This window comes from Triticum aestivum, chromosome 5D, assembly GCF_018294505.1.
Source record: "Triticum aestivum cultivar Chinese Spring chromosome 5D, IWGSC CS RefSeq v2.1, whole genome shotgun sequence".
Classification (NCBI taxonomy): Eukaryota; Viridiplantae; Streptophyta; class Magnoliopsida; order Poales; family Poaceae; genus Triticum; species Triticum aestivum.
Genome location: NC_057808.1, coordinates 380,858,926 through 380,875,936, shown reverse-complemented (window position 1 = coordinate 380,875,936; position 17,011 = coordinate 380,858,926). Strand labels below are relative to the sequence as shown.

The 17,011-nt window shown below is 44.9% G+C and overlaps 1 protein-coding gene across 1 annotated transcript; it reads right to left on the bottom strand.

Annotated features, from left to right (window-relative positions):
• Positions 1-1,486: 1,486 nt before the first annotated feature.
• Positions 1,487-14,800, bottom strand: LOC123120676 (uncharacterized). The gene is made up of 5 exons (XM_044540666.1): positions 14,702-14,800; positions 11,240-11,401; positions 11,105-11,158; positions 10,888-11,034; positions 1,487-1,864 (listed from the first exon to the last, which is right to left on the bottom strand). Exons 1-5 carry the CDS (start codon positions 14,798-14,800, stop codon positions 1,487-1,489), a joined length of 840 nt encoding a protein of 279 aa, XP_044396601.1.
• Positions 14,801-17,011: the final 2,211 nt, after the last annotated feature.

The window sequence follows — 17,011 nt, the reverse complement described above, 5'->3', positions numbered from 1 at the left end:
CATTAGCACACGTAATACACTGCGTATACCAGCCCCCCCCCCCCCCCCCTCCCCGCCTCCGCCCCTGTGTATGACCATCTAAACTTTTTTTAATGTGGCGTGCTCGTATTAGAAAGGGTGTAACAGATCATCATTGTAGGTGAGGGTGTAGTAGGCAGTAATAGTCCCATTTAACCTCACGGTTATTTTCACAATTCAAAAATGAAGAAAAGCCGGAGCATGAAGAAGAAAAATAAGGGTCCATTCACCTGTTCAAGCAAATAACTTGTGTGTCGCCAAAGAAAGCCATAGTATCATCGTTATCTGTCATTAGTCAAAAGCAATATGAACATAATCATCTGCATACAATTCAGGACAACATCCTTCAAATCGCTCACCTAACTTTTTGGTTGCATTTGATTTTTGCCATTTTACAGATCATTCATAAAACATGCTATTCATAGGATGCGTGCCTTCTTGGTTGCAATTTGTCTTTGCGCCAAGGGTGCAACGGGTCATCTGGTTTCATAGAAGACGATGGTCAGTAGACTATTTTTGAGTGATAACATGGTTGCATGTGTATCTAGCTCGGGTGTCAAGCTAGTTGTCACAGCCCTAGAATTGCTTGTAACTAGTTGCATTAAAGCATTCATGCATCATGTTAAATTTCAGTGAAACTTGGAATGGGGATGACCAAACCCTAGCACCAAATTAATTCAAACAGGATCAACCTAAAATAAATCTCAATGATTCCAAAGTGCCCTTCAAAAATGTTCATGATTTATGGGTTGTGGAAAGGGGAAATGTTTGACCTTTGGATAGAAAATGTCTTCGATGATACTTTGGCGAAAGGTATTATAGATCCTACGCTTTTGGTCATCAGTTCTCCAACTAACTTTTTGAGAGACTACTTGACGATGGTACTATACATCCTTGTGGGACATTGTTTTTTGCCTCATATTTATGGAAAACAAAAGGAAACAAAACAAGTGGATGGGGGTCTTGTAGTTGCTTAGATACCAGTAAATAGTTTGCAAAATTTTCAAGTTCAATTTTTCTAATTTTTTTACCTCCCCACCCAGTGGTAGAGTCTACAAATCCTCAAAAGGTGTTTTACTTTGTCGTTATTGATAAGCTTCCTCTTGACGATATTTTCTAAAATAGCATTACCAAGATATTTAGCCTTATTTTTGGTGGCTAATTTTAGTTGCACTCTATTTACCATTTAAGCTGCTAACAAAAAGATGCTCTCTTATTCTACTTGGAAGTTATTAAATATATATAATTTAGTTATCCAATGGTTGTATTTTATCTTCCAATAGTTTGAAGTTTGATTAACACATACGTATGTAGCCAAAACCCAATTATCCAAAAAAAACTTGAGACTAAATTGGGATAGCTGACCTCAGCACCAAATGAGATGGGCATGCAAAAATAAACAAGTGAGGGACGTTGTTTGGCCATTAAGAACATTATTATTTATGACATGCGAAACACACATTTGCTTTCAACCAACACAACCACTTGGTCCACCATAGTGAAAATGGTACCCCTTGTTGATACCAGGAAGGAAATCAGTTTCTGTGTAACAATCCGGCTTGTCAACTAAAGGGGTCATATTAACTGTAATTGGTTCGAAAGCGCGACCTTTGGAGTCGTAGTTCTTAACATGCTTGAAGTACGCAGTTGTCTTGTCGTCATCCTTCTCATCAGGAAAGTGACCACTACCCATTGGAGGACCATGAGTACTATTTAAGTAATTGACAAATCCGGTCAATGCTTGTATACGCGGTGTTCCGGAACAAAGTTGCACTGGAAAATAACCCAAGAACGACGGGGTTTGCAAATCGTGACGGTACACCACCCAATCTCCGGATTTGGGATCCTGTAGTCGATGAGAGATGATGTCCATTTTCGTGCAAATGGAAAGTAGAAACATGTTGTAGTTAGCAAGAATCTCGCCTGAAGTAAAAAAAAATAGTTCCTTAACTTGTTCCTATAGTAGTAAAGCACCATACCATATTATTGTGGAGGCATTTATGCGAATTAACCCATAACCATATTTTGCATTCATAAAATCAAACACTATTGATTTTAGTTGTCGGAGAAAATAGCAGCACACTATTAGCCACCCATGTATGTTCATGTTGGAAATATGCCCTAGAGGCAATAATAAAATGGTTATTATTATATTTCCTTGTTCATGATAATTGTCTATTGTTCTTGCTATAATTGTGTTATCCGGAAATCATAATACATGTGTGAATACATAGACCACAACATGTCCCTAGTGAGCCTCTAGTTGACTAGCTCGTTGATCAACAGATAGTCATGGTTTCCTGACTATGGACATTGGATGTCATTGATAACGGGATCACATCATTAGGAGAATGATGTGATGGACAAGACCCAATCCTAAGCATAGCACAAGATCGTGTAGTTCGTTTGCTAGAGCTTTTCCAAATGTCAAGTATCATTTCCTTAGACCATGAGATTGTGCAACTCCCGGATACCATAGGAGTGCTTTGGGTGTGCCAAACGTCACAACGTAACTGGGTGGCTATAAAGGTGCACTACGGGTATCTCCGAAAGTGTCTGTTGGGTTGGCACGAATCGAGACTGGGATTTGTCACTCCGTATGACGGAGAGGTATCTCTGGGCCCACTCGGTAATGCATCATCATAATGAGCTCAATGTGACCAAGTGTTTGGTCATGAGATCATGCATTACGGTACGAGTAAAGTGACTTGCCGGTAACGAGATTGAACAAGGTATTGGGATACCGACGATCGAATCTCGGGCAAGTAACGTACCGATTGACAAAGGGAATTGTATACGGGATTGATTGAATCCTCGACATCGTGGTTCATCCGATGAGATCATCGTGGAACATGTGGGAGCCAACATGGGTATCCAGATCCCGCTGTTGGTTATTGACCGGAGAGTCGTCTCGGTCATGTCTGCATGTCTCCCGAACCCTTAGGGTCTACACACTTAAGGTTCGGTGACGCTAGGGTTGTATAGATATTAGTATGCGGAAATCCGAAAGTTGTTCGGAGTCCCGGATGAGATCCCGGACGTCACGAGGAGTTCCGGAGGTGAAGAATTGTATATAAGAAGTCCAGTTTCGGCCACCGGGAAAGTTTCGGGGGTCACCGGGACCACCGGAAGGGACCCGGGGGTCCACCGGGTGGGGCCACCTATCCCGGAGGGCCCCATGGGCTGAAGTGGGAGGGGAACCAGCCCCTGTTGGGCTGGTGCGCCCCCCTTGGGCCTCCCCCTACGCCTAGGGTCGGAAACCCTAGGGGTGGGGGCGCCCCACTTGGCTTGGGGGGCAAGCCACCCCCTTGGCCGCCGCCCCCCCTTGGAGATTGGATCTCCTAGGGCCGGCGCCCCCCCAGGGGCCCTATATAAAGAGGGGGGAGGAAGGGCAGCCGCACCCAAGCCCCTGGCGCCTCCCTCTCCCTCCCGTGACACCTCTCCCTCTCGCTGAGCTTGGCGAAGCCCTGCCGAGATCCCCGCTGCTTCCACCACCACGCCGTCGTGCTACTGGATCTCCATCAACCTCTCCCTCCCCCTTGCTGGATCAAGAAGGAGGAGACGTCTTCCCCAACCGTACGTGTGTTGAACGCGGAGGTGCCGTCCGTTCAGCGCTCGGTCATCGGTGATTTGGATCACGACGAGTACGACTCCATCAACCCCGTTCACTTGAACGCTTCCGCTCGCGATCTACAAGGGTATGTAGATGCACTCTTTTCCCTCTCGTTGCTAGAAGACTCCATAGATTGTTCTTGGTGATGCGTAGAAATTTTTTAATTTCTGCAACGATCTCCAACAGTGGTATCAGAGCTAGGTCTATGCGTAGTTTCTATGCACGAGTAGAACACAAACTTGTTGTGGGCGTAGATGTTGTCAATTTTCTTGCCACTACTAGTCTTATCTTGTTTCGGCGGCATCGTGGGATGAAGCGGCCCGGACTGACCTTACACGTACGCTTACGTGAGTCAGGTTCCACCGACTAACATGCACTAGTTGCATAAGGTGGCTAGCGGGTGTCTGTCTCTCCCACTTTAGTCGAATCGGATTCGATGAAAAGGGTCCTTATGAAGGGTAAATAGAAGTTGGCATATCACGTTGTGGTTTTACGTAGGTAAGAAACGTTCTTTCTAGAAACCTATAGAAGCCACGTAAAAACATGCAACAACAATTAGAGGACGTCTAACTTGTTTTTGCAGCATATGCCTTCTGATGTGATATGGCCAAAAGGATGTGATGAATGAAATATATGTGATGTATGAGATTGATCATGTTCTTGTAATAGGAATCACGACTTGCATGTCGATGAGTATGACAACCGGCAGGAGCCATAGGAGTTGTCTTAATTTATTTATGACCTGCGTGTCAACATATAACGTCATGTAAATTACTTTACTTTATTGCTAAACCGTTAGCCATAGTAGTAGAAGTAATAAATGACGAGACAACTTCATGAAGACACGATGATGGAGATCATGGTGTCATGCCGGTGACGACGATGATCATGGCGCCCCGAAGATGGAGATCAAAAGGAGCAAAATGATATTGGCCATATCATGTCACTATTTGATTGCATGTGATGTTTATCATGTTATGCATCTTATTTGCTTAGAACGACGGTAGTAAGTAAGATGATCCCTTATAATAATTTCAAGAAAGTGTTCCCCCTAACTGTGCACCGTTGCGAAGGTTCGTTGTTTCGAAGCACCACGTGATGATCGGGTGTGATAGATTCTAACGTTCGAATACAACGGGTGTAAGCCAGATTTACACACGCAATACACTTAGGTTGACTTGACGAGCCTAGCATGTACAGACATGGCCTCGAAACACGAAAGACCGAAAGGTCGAGCATGAGTCGTATAGAAGATACGATCAACATGAAGATGTTCACCGATGTTGACTAGTCCGTCTCACGTGATGATCGGACACGGCCTAGTTGACTCGGATCATGTTTCACTTAGATGACTAGAGGGATGTCTATCTAAGTGGGAGTTCATTGAATAATTTGATTAGATGAACTTAATTATCATGAACTTAGTCTAAAATCTTTACAATATGTCTTGTAGATCAAATGGCCCACGCTAATGTTGCCCTCAACTTCAACGCGTTCCTAGAGAAAACCAAGCTGAAAGATGATGGCAGCAACTATACGGACTGGGTCCGGAACCTGAGGATCATCCTCATAGCTGCCAAGAAAGATTATGTCCTAGAAGCACCGCTAGGTGACGCACCCATCCCAGAGAACCAAGACGTTATGAATGCTTGGCAGCAGCGTGCTGATGATTACTCCCTCGTTCAGTGCGGCATGCTTTACAGCTTAGAACCGGGGCTCCAAAAGCGTTTTGAGCAACACGGAGCATATGAGATGTTCGAAGAGCTGAAAATGGTTTTCCAAGCTCATGCCCGGGTCGAGAGATATGAAGTCTCCGACAAGTTCTTCAGTTGTAAGATGGAGGAAAATAGTTCTGTCAGTGAGCACATACTCAAAATGTCTGGGTTACACAACCGCTTGACTCAACTGGGAGTTAATCTCCCGAATGACGCGGTCATTGACAGAATCCTTCAATCGCTTCCACCGAGCTACAAGAGCTTTGTGATGAACTTCAATATGCAGGGGATGGAAAAGACCATTCCTGAGGTATATTCAATGCTGAAATCAGCGGAGGTGGAGATCAAAAAGGAACATCAAGTGTTGATGGTGAATAAAACCACTAAGTTCAAGAAAGGCAAGGGTAAGAAGAACTTCAAGAAGGACGGCAAGGGAGTTGCCGCGCCCGGTAAGCCAGTTGCCAGGAAGAAGCCAAAGAATGGACCCAAGCCTGAGACTGAGTGCTTTTATTGCAAGGGAAGTGGTCACTGGAAGCGGAACTGCCCCAAGTACTTAGCGGACAAGAAGGCCGGCAACACCAAAGGTATATGTGATATACATGTTATTGATGTGTACCTTACCAGCACTCGTAGTAGCTCCTGGGTATTTGATACCGGTGCAGTTGCTCATATTTGTAACTCAAAGCAGGAGCTGTGGAATAAACGGAGACTGGCAAAGGACGAGGTGACGATGCGCGTCGGGAATGGTTCCAAGGTCGATGTGATCGCCGTCGGCACGCTACCTCTACATTTACCTACGGGATTAGTTTTAAACCTCAATAATTGTTATTTAGTGCCAGCTGTGAGCATGAACATTGTATCTGGATCTCGTTTAATGCGAGATGGCTACTCATTTAAATCCGAGAATAATGGTTGTTCTATTTATATGAGAGATATGTTTTATGGTCATGCCCCGCTGGTCAATGGTTTATTCTTAATGAATCTCGAACGTGATGTTACACATATTCATAGTGTGAATACCAAAAGATGTAAAGTTGATAATGATAGTCCCACATACTTGTGGCACTGCCGCCTTGGTCACATTGGTGTCAAGTGCATGAACAAGCTCCATGCTGATGGACTTTTAGAGTCTCTCGATTATGAATCATTTGACACATGCGAACCATGCCTCATGGGCAAAATGACCAAGACTCCGTTCTCCGGAACAATGGAGCGAGCAACCAACTTATTAGAAATCATACATACTGATGTGTGCGGTCCAATGAGTGTTGAGGCTCGCGGAGGCTATCGTTATGTTCTCACTCTCACTGATGACTTCAGTAGATATGGGTATGTCTACCTAATGAAACACAAGTCTGAGACCTTTGAAAAGTTCAAGGAATTTCAGAGTGAGGTTGAGAATCAACGTGACAGGAAAATAAAATTCTTACGATCAGATCGTGGAGGGGAATAGTTGAGTCACGAATTTGGTACACACTTAAGGAAATGTGGAATAGTTTCACAACTCACGCCGCCTGGAACACGTCAGCGAAATGGTGTGTCCGAACGTCGTAATCGCACTCTATTGGATATGGTGCGATCTATGATGTCTCTTACCGATCTACAGCTCTCATTTTGGGGCTATGCTTTAGAGACTGCCGCATTCACTTTAAAAAGGGCTCCGTCGAAATCCGTTGAGACGACACCGTATGAATTATGGTTTGGGAAGAAACCTAAGCTGTCGTTTTTAAAAGTTTGGGGATGCGATGCTTATGTCAAGAAACTTCAACCTGAAAAGCTCGAACCCAAGTCGGAAAAATGCGTCTTCATAGGATACCCTAAGGAAACCATTGGGTATACCTTCTACCTCAGATCCGAAGGCAAGATCTTTGTTGCCAAGAACGGGTCCTTTCTGGAAAAAGAGTTTCTCTCGAAAGAAGTAAGTGGGAGGAAAGTGGAACTTGATGAAGTACTACCTCTTGAACCGGAAAGTAGCGCAGCTCAGGAAGATGTTCCTGTGGTGCCTGCACTGACTAGAGAGGAAGCTAATGATGATGATCAAGGTACTTCGGATCAAGTTACTACTGAACTTCGTAGGTCCACGAGGACACGTTCCACACCAGAGTGGTATGGCAACCCTGTCCTGGAAATCATGTTGTTAGACAACGGTGAACCTTCGAACTATGAAGAAGCAATGGCGGGCCCAGATTCCGACAAATGGCTAGAAGCCATGAAATCCGAGATAGGATCCATGCATGAAAACGAAGTATGGACTTTGACTGACTTGCCCGATGATCGGCGAGCCATAGAAAATAAATGGATCTTTAAGAAGAAGACAGACGCGGATGGTAATGTGACCATCTATAAGGCTCGACTTGTCGCTAAGGGTTATCGACAAGTTCAAGGGGTTGACTACGATGAGACTTTCTCACCCGTAGCGAAGCTGAAGTCCGTCCGAATCATGTTAGCAATTGCCGCATTCTATGATTATGAGATATGGCAAATGGACGTCAAAACGGCATTCCTTAACGGCTTTCTTAAGGAAGAATTGTATATGATGCAGCCGGAAGGTTTTGTCGATCCTAAGAATGCTAACAAGGTATGCAAGCTCCAGCGCTCCATCTATGGGCTGGTGCAAGCATCTCGGAGTTGGAACATTCGATTTGATGAGATGATCAAAGCGTTTGGGTTTACACAGACTTATGGAGAAGCCTGTGTTTACAAGAAAGTGAGTGGGAGCTCTGTAGCATTTCTCATATTATATGTGGATGACATACTGTTGATGGGAAATGATATAGAATTCTTGGGAAGCATAAAGGCCTACTTGAACAAGTGTTTTTCAATGAAGGACCTTGGAGAAGCTGCTTATATATTAGGCATCAAGATCTATAGAGATAGATCAAGACGCCTCATTGGTCTTTCACAAAGTACGTACCTTGACAAGATATTGAAGAAGTTCAATATGGATCAGTCCAAGAAGGGGTTCTTGCCTGTATTGCAAGGTGTGCAATTGAGCACGGCTCAATGCCCGACCACGGCAGAAGATAGAGAAAAGATGAGTGTCGTCCCCTATGCCTCGGCCATAGGGTCTATTATGTATGCCATGTTGTGTACCAGACCTGATGTAAACCTTGCCGTAAGTTTGGTAGGAAGGTACCAAAGTAATCCCGGCATGGAACACTGGACAGCGGTCAAGAATATCCTGAAGTACCTGAAGAGGACTAAGGATATGTTTCTCGTTTATGGAGGTGACGAAGAGCTCGTCGTAAAGGGTTACGTCGATGCTAGCTTCGACACAGATCTGGATGACTCTAAGTCACAAACCGGATACGTGTATATTTTGAATGGTGGGGCAGTAAGCTGGTGCAGTTGCAAGCAAAGCGTTGTGGCGGGATCTACATGTGAAGCGGAATACATGGCGGCCTCAGAGGCAGCACAAGAAGCAATCTGGGTGAAGGAGTTCATTACCGACCTAGGAGTTATTCCCAATGCGTCGGGCCCGATGACTCTCTTCTGTGACAACACTGGAGCTATTGCCCTTGCCAAGGAGCCCAGGTTTCACAGGAAGACCAGGCATATCAAGCGTCGCTTCAACTCCATTCGTGAAAATGTTCAAAATGGAGACATAGATATTTGTAAAGTACATACGGACCTGAATGTAGCAGATCCGTTGACTAAACCTCTCCCTAGAGCAAAACATGATCAACACCAGAACTCTATGGGTGTTCGATTCATCACAATGTAACTAGATTATTGACTCTAGTGCAAGTGGGAGACTGTTGGAAATATGCCCTAGAGGCAATAATAAAATGGTTATTATTATATTTCCTTGTTCATGATAATTGTCTATTGTTCATGCTATAATTGTGTTATCCGGAAATCGTAATACATGTGTGAATACATAGACCACAACATGTCCCTAGTGAGCCTCTAGTTGACTAGCTCGTTGATCAACAGATAGTCATGGTTTCCTGACTATGGACATTGGATGTCATTGATAACGGGATCACATCATTAGGAGAATGATGTGATGGACAAGACCCAATCCTAAGCATAGCACAAGATCGTGTAGTTCGTTTGCTAGAGCTTTTCCAAATGTCAAGTATCATTTCCTTAGACCATGAGATTGTGCAACTCCCGGATACCATAGGAGTGCTTTGGGTGTGCCAAACGTCACAACGTAACTGGGTGGCTATAAAGGTGCACTACGGGTATCTCCGAAAGTGTCTGTTGGGTTGGCACGAATCGAGACTGGGATTTGTCACTCCGTATGACGGAGAGGTATCTCTGGGCCCACTCGGTAATGCATCATCATAATGAGCTCAATGTGACCAAGTGTTTGGTCACGGGATCATGCATTACGGTACGAGTAAAGTGACTTGCCGGTAACGAGATTGAACAAGGTATTGGGATACCGACGATCGAATCTCGGGCAAGTAACGTACCGATTGACAAAGGGAATTGTATACGGGATTGATTGAATCCTCGACATCGTGGTTCATCCGATGAGATCATCGTGGAACATGTGGGAGCCAACATGGGTATCCAGATCCCGCTGTTGGTTATTGACCGGAGAGTCGTCTCGGTCATGTCTGCATGTCTCCCGAACCCGTAGGGTCTACACACTTAAGGTTCGGTGACGCTAGGGTTGTAGAGATATTAGTATGCGGAAATCCGAAAGTTGTTCGGAGTCCCGGATGAGATCCCGGACGTCACGAGGAGTTCCGGAATGGTCCGGAGGTGAAGAATTGTATATAGGAAGTCCAGTTTCGGCCACCGGGAAAGTTTCGGGGGTCACCGGGACCACCGGAAGGGTCCCGGGGGGTCCACCGGGTGGGGCCACCTATCCCGGAGGGCCCCATGAGCTGAAGTGGGAGGGAAACCAGCCCCTATTGGGCTGGTGCGCCCCCCTTGGGCCTCCCCCTGCGCCTAGGGTTGGAAACCCTAGGGGTGGGGGGCGCCCCACTTGGCTTGGGGGGCAAGCCACCCCCTTGGCCGCCGCCCCCCCTTGGAGATTGGATCTCCTAGGGCCGGCGCCCCCCAGGGGCCCTATATAAAGAGGGGGAGGGAGGGCAGCCGCACCCAAGCCCCTGGCACCTCCCTCTCCCTCCCGTGACACCTCTCCCTCTCGCTGAGCTTGGCGAAGCCCTGCCGAGATCCCCGCTGCTTCCACCACCACACCGTCGTGCTGCTGGATCTCCATCAACCTCTCCCTCCCCCTTGCTGGATCAAGAAGGAGGAGACGTCTTCCCCAACCGTACGCGTGTCGAACGCGGAGGTGCCGTCCATTCGGCGCTCGGTCATCGGTGATTTGGATCACGACGAGTACGACTCCATCAACCCCGTTCACTTGAACGCTTCCGCTCGCGATCTACAAGGGTATGTAGATGCACTCTTTTCCCTCTCGTTGCTAGAAGACTCCATAGATTGTTCTTGGTGATGCGTAGAAATTTTTTAATTTCTGCAACGATCTCCAACAGTTCAAATGTAATCATGTATCGGTATGTTCAGATTTAATCATGTACTGGTATATTAGTATTTAAACCGGGATAAAGGGTGCACCTTATTAAGACTAAGCCTAACATAGTGGTCATACTCGCCATAACTTGATGGAGGAGTAACCGCTTGCCCAGGCACTAGTGCAACTCCACTTGCAGGAACAAATCCTTTGCACCGCAAGTTGTAGCAGCCCGCTGATTTAAAGTCCTTCTGGAAAATGGTTGGCCTACACTTAGATTGATACCTATATGTTTTATTAAACGTTTAAGTTTACACTTACCGTCCAATATGTGAAGAAACGGACATCTCTGTTATGATACAAAGAAGGGGATACCTACAAGCCAAAGCATAATTTGAAGTATCAGTTTATTGGGTAGTCCTGGTCGAGTTACGATGATGAGTGTTATGTTTATACATGAAATCCGGCTTCAATTAAGTTGTAGTGTCCTCCATCTTGACAATAAATTTGTATGGATGCTCCGGAGTCTTGAGAGTATTCTTGATTTGGTGAACCCCATGTACTAATTCCAGCTCGAAGGCCATAGAATCCTCCTGGTCTAGTGCGCCACATAGCATACTATGAATAATAAGGTGTATATCAAATTAGTGAATACTAAAAAATATTGTACAGTGCAAACAAGATTAGCATAACAAATGTGAGTGCATTTTCTTGGAGTTGGTATGAGGTCTTATGGCGTGGATATCCTCGTGCTCATTTGGATGCTATCTAGATTTTCCTGACATCTTGTCCAGTAGGTTACTCCTAATTTGGCTTGCCTGACATGGTGTAAGGTCAGTGCAACGGGAACTCTTGGTGGCGGTGCACTACTTTTTTTTTGGAACTCATGGTCGGTCGGATGGTGTGGCTCGGGTGCTTTTCAAGGATGTAAGTGCCTTCTCTCCTCTTTGTGGAGGAATAAAGTTGGATCTGACTATCACATATAGAGGTGCATGGTATTCTGCCATATTTTTGTCACGTCAAGTCACCAGTAAACCATGTCCTAGGTTCCTTTTCAAGCTAGTTGGTTGTCGGTGTTTTCGTGGCATATTTTGTTTGTAGTGTCCATCACTTCATATCCAATATACATTGGGATTCAAGGTTAATTCATTTAGGTGTATGTCTTTGTATATGGTAGTTTTTCTTTTGAATGTTTGTATGGGAGACCCATACAGTATAAATATGAGCGTCGGGATTTGAAACCTGGTGGGTGGAGTCGTACCCCCCCCTCCCCCAACTCCACCACCGTACGAAGAGATGGTTCTCCTCGTGTTTGATATTCATCCGGTTCTCTCCTAATTAATTATTAAGGAAATATGTTCTTAATAATATGCATACATTTTTCGTCTATAGAGAAATGGATTTTGAGTAAGCATACAAGATTGCTAAACCAGGTGTCGAGATAAATGATTTTTGAAATATGCACCTTGTCTCCCTCACTAATGACCAAAATTTAGCTTCACCGGCTAGGACTTAGGTAGGTCATCATGCATGTGGATTTCTATTGTTGTTTCTCCGGCATTTAAGTACATGCGCTTGCTTGGCTTCGAAAAAACCCAGAGAGAGAGGGAAGGAGAGAGAGGGAAGGAGAGGGGAGAGAGAGAGAGAGTACATGAGAAATAATATTGCCTCCTCCATCTTGATTTTTGACAAACGGAAAAGGCATATGCCTGAAAAGAGTGGTGTTCTGTAAAAAAAATGTTAGTTCTTCGCTAGTAGCATAATTGTTGCATCAAGCTCATAGACTACTAGTATTTCTTTTGACACCAAATGTCCTAATTGATAATCTAGCACATGATTAATAGAGAATAGTACCAACTCGCTACAAATAATATTGATCATCAGGATGAAATCATCAAGTAGGATAGGGTGAATAAATAAGGAACATAACAAGACTATGCATCGAAGGCTAAAACTACACTTTATTTACCTTCTTATTCATTTGTAAATTGCCACCTACATCTGTCGATTCAGCCAAAGTGATGCAGTAAGGCGTGAACGAAAAGCACAAAAAGATTGATGTAACAACATAACCACAACCCATGGGTACAAGGAAATGTGTTATTTCAGTGAAACTCGAAATCGAGTGCTTCCTTACTTAGATGGATGTTATGTGAAGAATGTGATATATATACATATATATAGAGAGAGTATATCCACATTTTGTATAAAATCTTTGGACTACATATGCAGATTCACTCAACATTTAGTGAAAGATATTGGGTGGTCTATCTTCTTTTGATATGGATATAGATCAATTGTCCCATGATTCTTCACTAATAATGTGTTGCATTACATTTGTTTCATGATCAAGTAGTCGGCGGAACTAGCAACAACTTGGATACAACTTTTTTGATAGGAAACCACTTATGTAAATCAAGCATTATTTTGATTTTTTTTAATGTAGCTACTAACTCAGATTTCAACCTTCCAAATCATGAAATTATTTGGACTATCTAATGTAGCAAATAACTTGTAATCTTAATGACTGATGATATAATTTTTCCTTTTTTCGAGGATAGTTTGTTTCAAAATGTTCGTTTGATCATTCTAATAAAAGAAATAAATATGTGTGCCAACAAGATGAGAAGTTCCTCTAAAAAACAAGATGCAAAATTGCTTCCGTGATTCTTGTAGAACTTCACGCACTAGTCGGTTCATCCAAAATCTCAAGCTGATGAAGAAAGATGGACTATGAATTTATACATCAACACACTCCCCCTCACGTGTTGTAACACCCCAAAATTTTGACCTTGTTTTATTAATTAAAATTTTGCCAGGAAATTTAATTTTTATTTTCTGGATTTATCTTTTGGTTGCAGAACCTCCCTTTTCTTGGATATTGTGGAGTTTTCCCCCAAGTGAGAACTTTCCAAAAATATTATTGGACTTGTATACCCTCTCAAGAAAACATTTCTTTTATCAGTGGAATTATTTATATAATAATTATTTTTTTCTGAGCCTTATTTTTTTTGAAATGATTTTTATAAGTTTTAGAGGCTCCTTTGCACTACAACCCTTTTATAGATTCATTTAAAAATTTCACCAAAACTTGGGCATGACATTTGGTGTTCCTAAATCACTTTTATGCAAAAACCTCTCTTAATCAATTGTGAATTTTGAGCTTTACCCCAGGTTTTCAAATCTGGTCCAGTTTGTGAATTGCACTACAACCTATTTAAATATTTCTTTAAAATTTCACCAAAATTTGGAGATGTTAGTAGGAGTATATAATTCAACTATATGCATTAACCCACTGGTGTTCTTTGAAAAATTTGAGCAAAACATCCTCTTTTGCTCTCTGGCTTAGTTTGGTATTTTCTACTGAAACCATATTTTAACTTGCCCTTTTTCCCTTGATTCTTTCTCCTGCTTATAGTCCTCCCTGCAAAACCCTTAAGTCCAGGAGAATAGACCCATTGGAGTATTTTTGGTCCATGAAACTATGCCCTTTACTTTCTGTCCAGAATTGGTTTTCTCAAAAACTTGCACTAACAAGTTTTTGTTTTTGACAAACTAACCTTACCACCCTCACCTACATCTAAAGAGACTTTGATCTGGAGACTTTGGCCAGCAGAAGAGATGCCTAGATGCCCTTGGCATTTCATCAAGCAGGTTAAGGGCATGGCCAGTTTTGGCATGCTTTTAGACTTGCATTAGGAAGTTGCTCTAATGGCCTTACCAGCATGTCTATTAGCTCTCACCTAATCATCAGCCTAGTTCTGTTTAGTTACAGGGGCATCAGAGAGGCCTAGAATGCCTTGGCATTTTGCCGAACGCCTCGCGTGCATGCTCTGGACGCGCCCAGAGCGCACATTTTGCACGCGCGCGCACCGAGCCGCCGCGTCTCGTTGTCGCCCTCCCCGCGCCCGTGCTGACCCTTGGCCACTCGCAGCCATCGCACCCGACCCCTCCCTCGCCGCAGAGCCGCCCCGGCCACCGCCTGGCACCCCACAGAGCCACCGTCAGGTCGGCCATGGCGGCTAGCTGACGGCCGCAGCAGGCCCCGGCCGTGGCAGCACCGCCCGAGCCACTCCAGCGTGCTAGCTGCCCTCTGGAACAGCTCAAGCTCATCCGCGAGCTCGTTTGCTAGCGCACGTCGCCGCCACGTCGCCCTGCAGCTACAGAACGGCGGTTCACCGTCGATCCTATCCACGGCCGCCGTCGGAACCGACCTCAACTGCTATAAAAGGGACCCCGAGCTCCTCCAAGACCCCAGGCAACCTCAAGCCATCCCCCTAGGGCTCCCTTAGCCGGCAATCGATGGGGAGAGGCCTTCTTCCTCGTCTCCGGCCGTTTCGGTCGCCGCCACACTCCGGTGCCGTGCGTCGTGAGCTGAGCCTCCCCTGCCCTTCCAGCACCGCCGTTAGACTCTCCTAGACCGTGCGGAGCCACCCAACGCCTCAGCCTCGACCGGAAACCACCGGAGCCCAAACCCCCCAATTGCTCCCGAAACGTCGTCCGCCGCGAAGCTCGCCGCCGGCGACTCCCTGCGTCCCCGCCAGCCTTTCGACCACGGGGAGGACAGCCCTGGACTGGCGGATCCATCCCTGCCCTTGGGGCCCCGTGGGGAGCCGCCGTTCGCCGGGGTCGATCGCCAGAGCCCCGCCTCAGCTCAGACAGAGGAGGAAGGAGGCGGGCGACTGGTCAAACCTGACCAGTGGGCCCCCTGGACCCACTGTCAGTGACCACGGGCCGGTCCACGCTGGCGTAAGTGGAGGCGTAAAACTCAAAGTACGTCTCCTGCGTGTATCTATTCGAAACGTTTTTCCTCTTTTTCTGTTTTATTTTAAAAATAGAGTTTTGACTAAACTTTGACTGGCTATAACTTTTTAAATATAAGTCCAAATGACTTGATTCTTTTTTTGTTGTTTCTCAAATTCTGTCTAGTTTATTTTCATATTTATTTGAAAATTTTCCAGACACCTTTTTTGTACTGTTTTAAAATTATGTGTTAATTTAAATTTACTCAAAATAGGATTTTGGAGAGAGAAGAAAACTTTGAAAAAAAAATTGGGATGCACCCTGCCTCTCCACAACTTGAAGGCAAGCATTCTGAACCCTGGCATAATATTATGTGTGTTGTTTGATACGGTTACAACACCACCTTAACACAAAGTATTCATTATTTTATGTGATGATATGATCATACTCATGAGTGCATAATGAATGTTCCTTGCTGTTGGAATTTGATATGCTTGTGATAGTAATCACCCTTGTATGCCTTTCATGCCTACCGGAAGGAATCCGGGAAAGCCTCTGTCTTGGGTAGACACGAGCTTGTCTCCAGTCTCCGTCGAGACGGTTCTGTCCGGTATGTCATAGTAAGGTATGATGAGTGGGGATTCTGTCTGTTGGTTGAAACACATTTGCTATGCTAATCATGCAGGGAATACTTAAACCTCCTGAGTCGGCCGTAGATCGAGTCTTGTTCCAGTAACCCCCATACTTGTTTCGTACTACCACTTGTCCCTGCCATAGGTAGGGTACGGTTCAGTAAGTTGTCAACCCCTTACCTAGCACACACCGTACAGAGAGGCCATGGTGGAAGATACCGGAGGCATCCGGTAGGCATGCCACCTGGTCCGGGGGCATGGGTATTTCGGTTGTAGCCGAAGGGGTAGCTCCCCTAGTTTGCGCGCGGTATAAATTTTGTGATCCCATGCTAAGTCGAGGTTGTAGCCTCCCCACTTAGAGTTTCGCTTAACGGGTGTCGTGGGTGATTCCAGACACCGGTAAGTTAGGCTGGTGTGTGCGGTTAGGTGTGTTTTCAATTTAAAAGACCGTAGACGGAATTAGTCCCGATGGACTAAAGAAATCCATTACCCGTGGGTAAAGAGTACACCCTCTGCAGTGATTATACATCTATTCGAATAGCCGTGTCCATGGGTAAGGACTACAGTCTGGGATGGGTCAAGTGTCGGTCTTAGTGTCGGTCTTCGGAGGAAAAATTGCTAAACCAGAACATGGATCATGACTTGTGACTCATGATGATTATGATCGCTATTATTATGGACTAACCATTTACATTATTTGAATTATTGAGTATCCCTGGGACGGCTCTACCTCCTGGATATTCACTGTGATCATTCTCTTATAAGCCCTTTATGTGGTGTCGCTCAGACGCCCGACTGTGGCATGCTTGTTATTTAAATTATTTATAAGCCCTTTATGTGGTGTCGCTCAGAC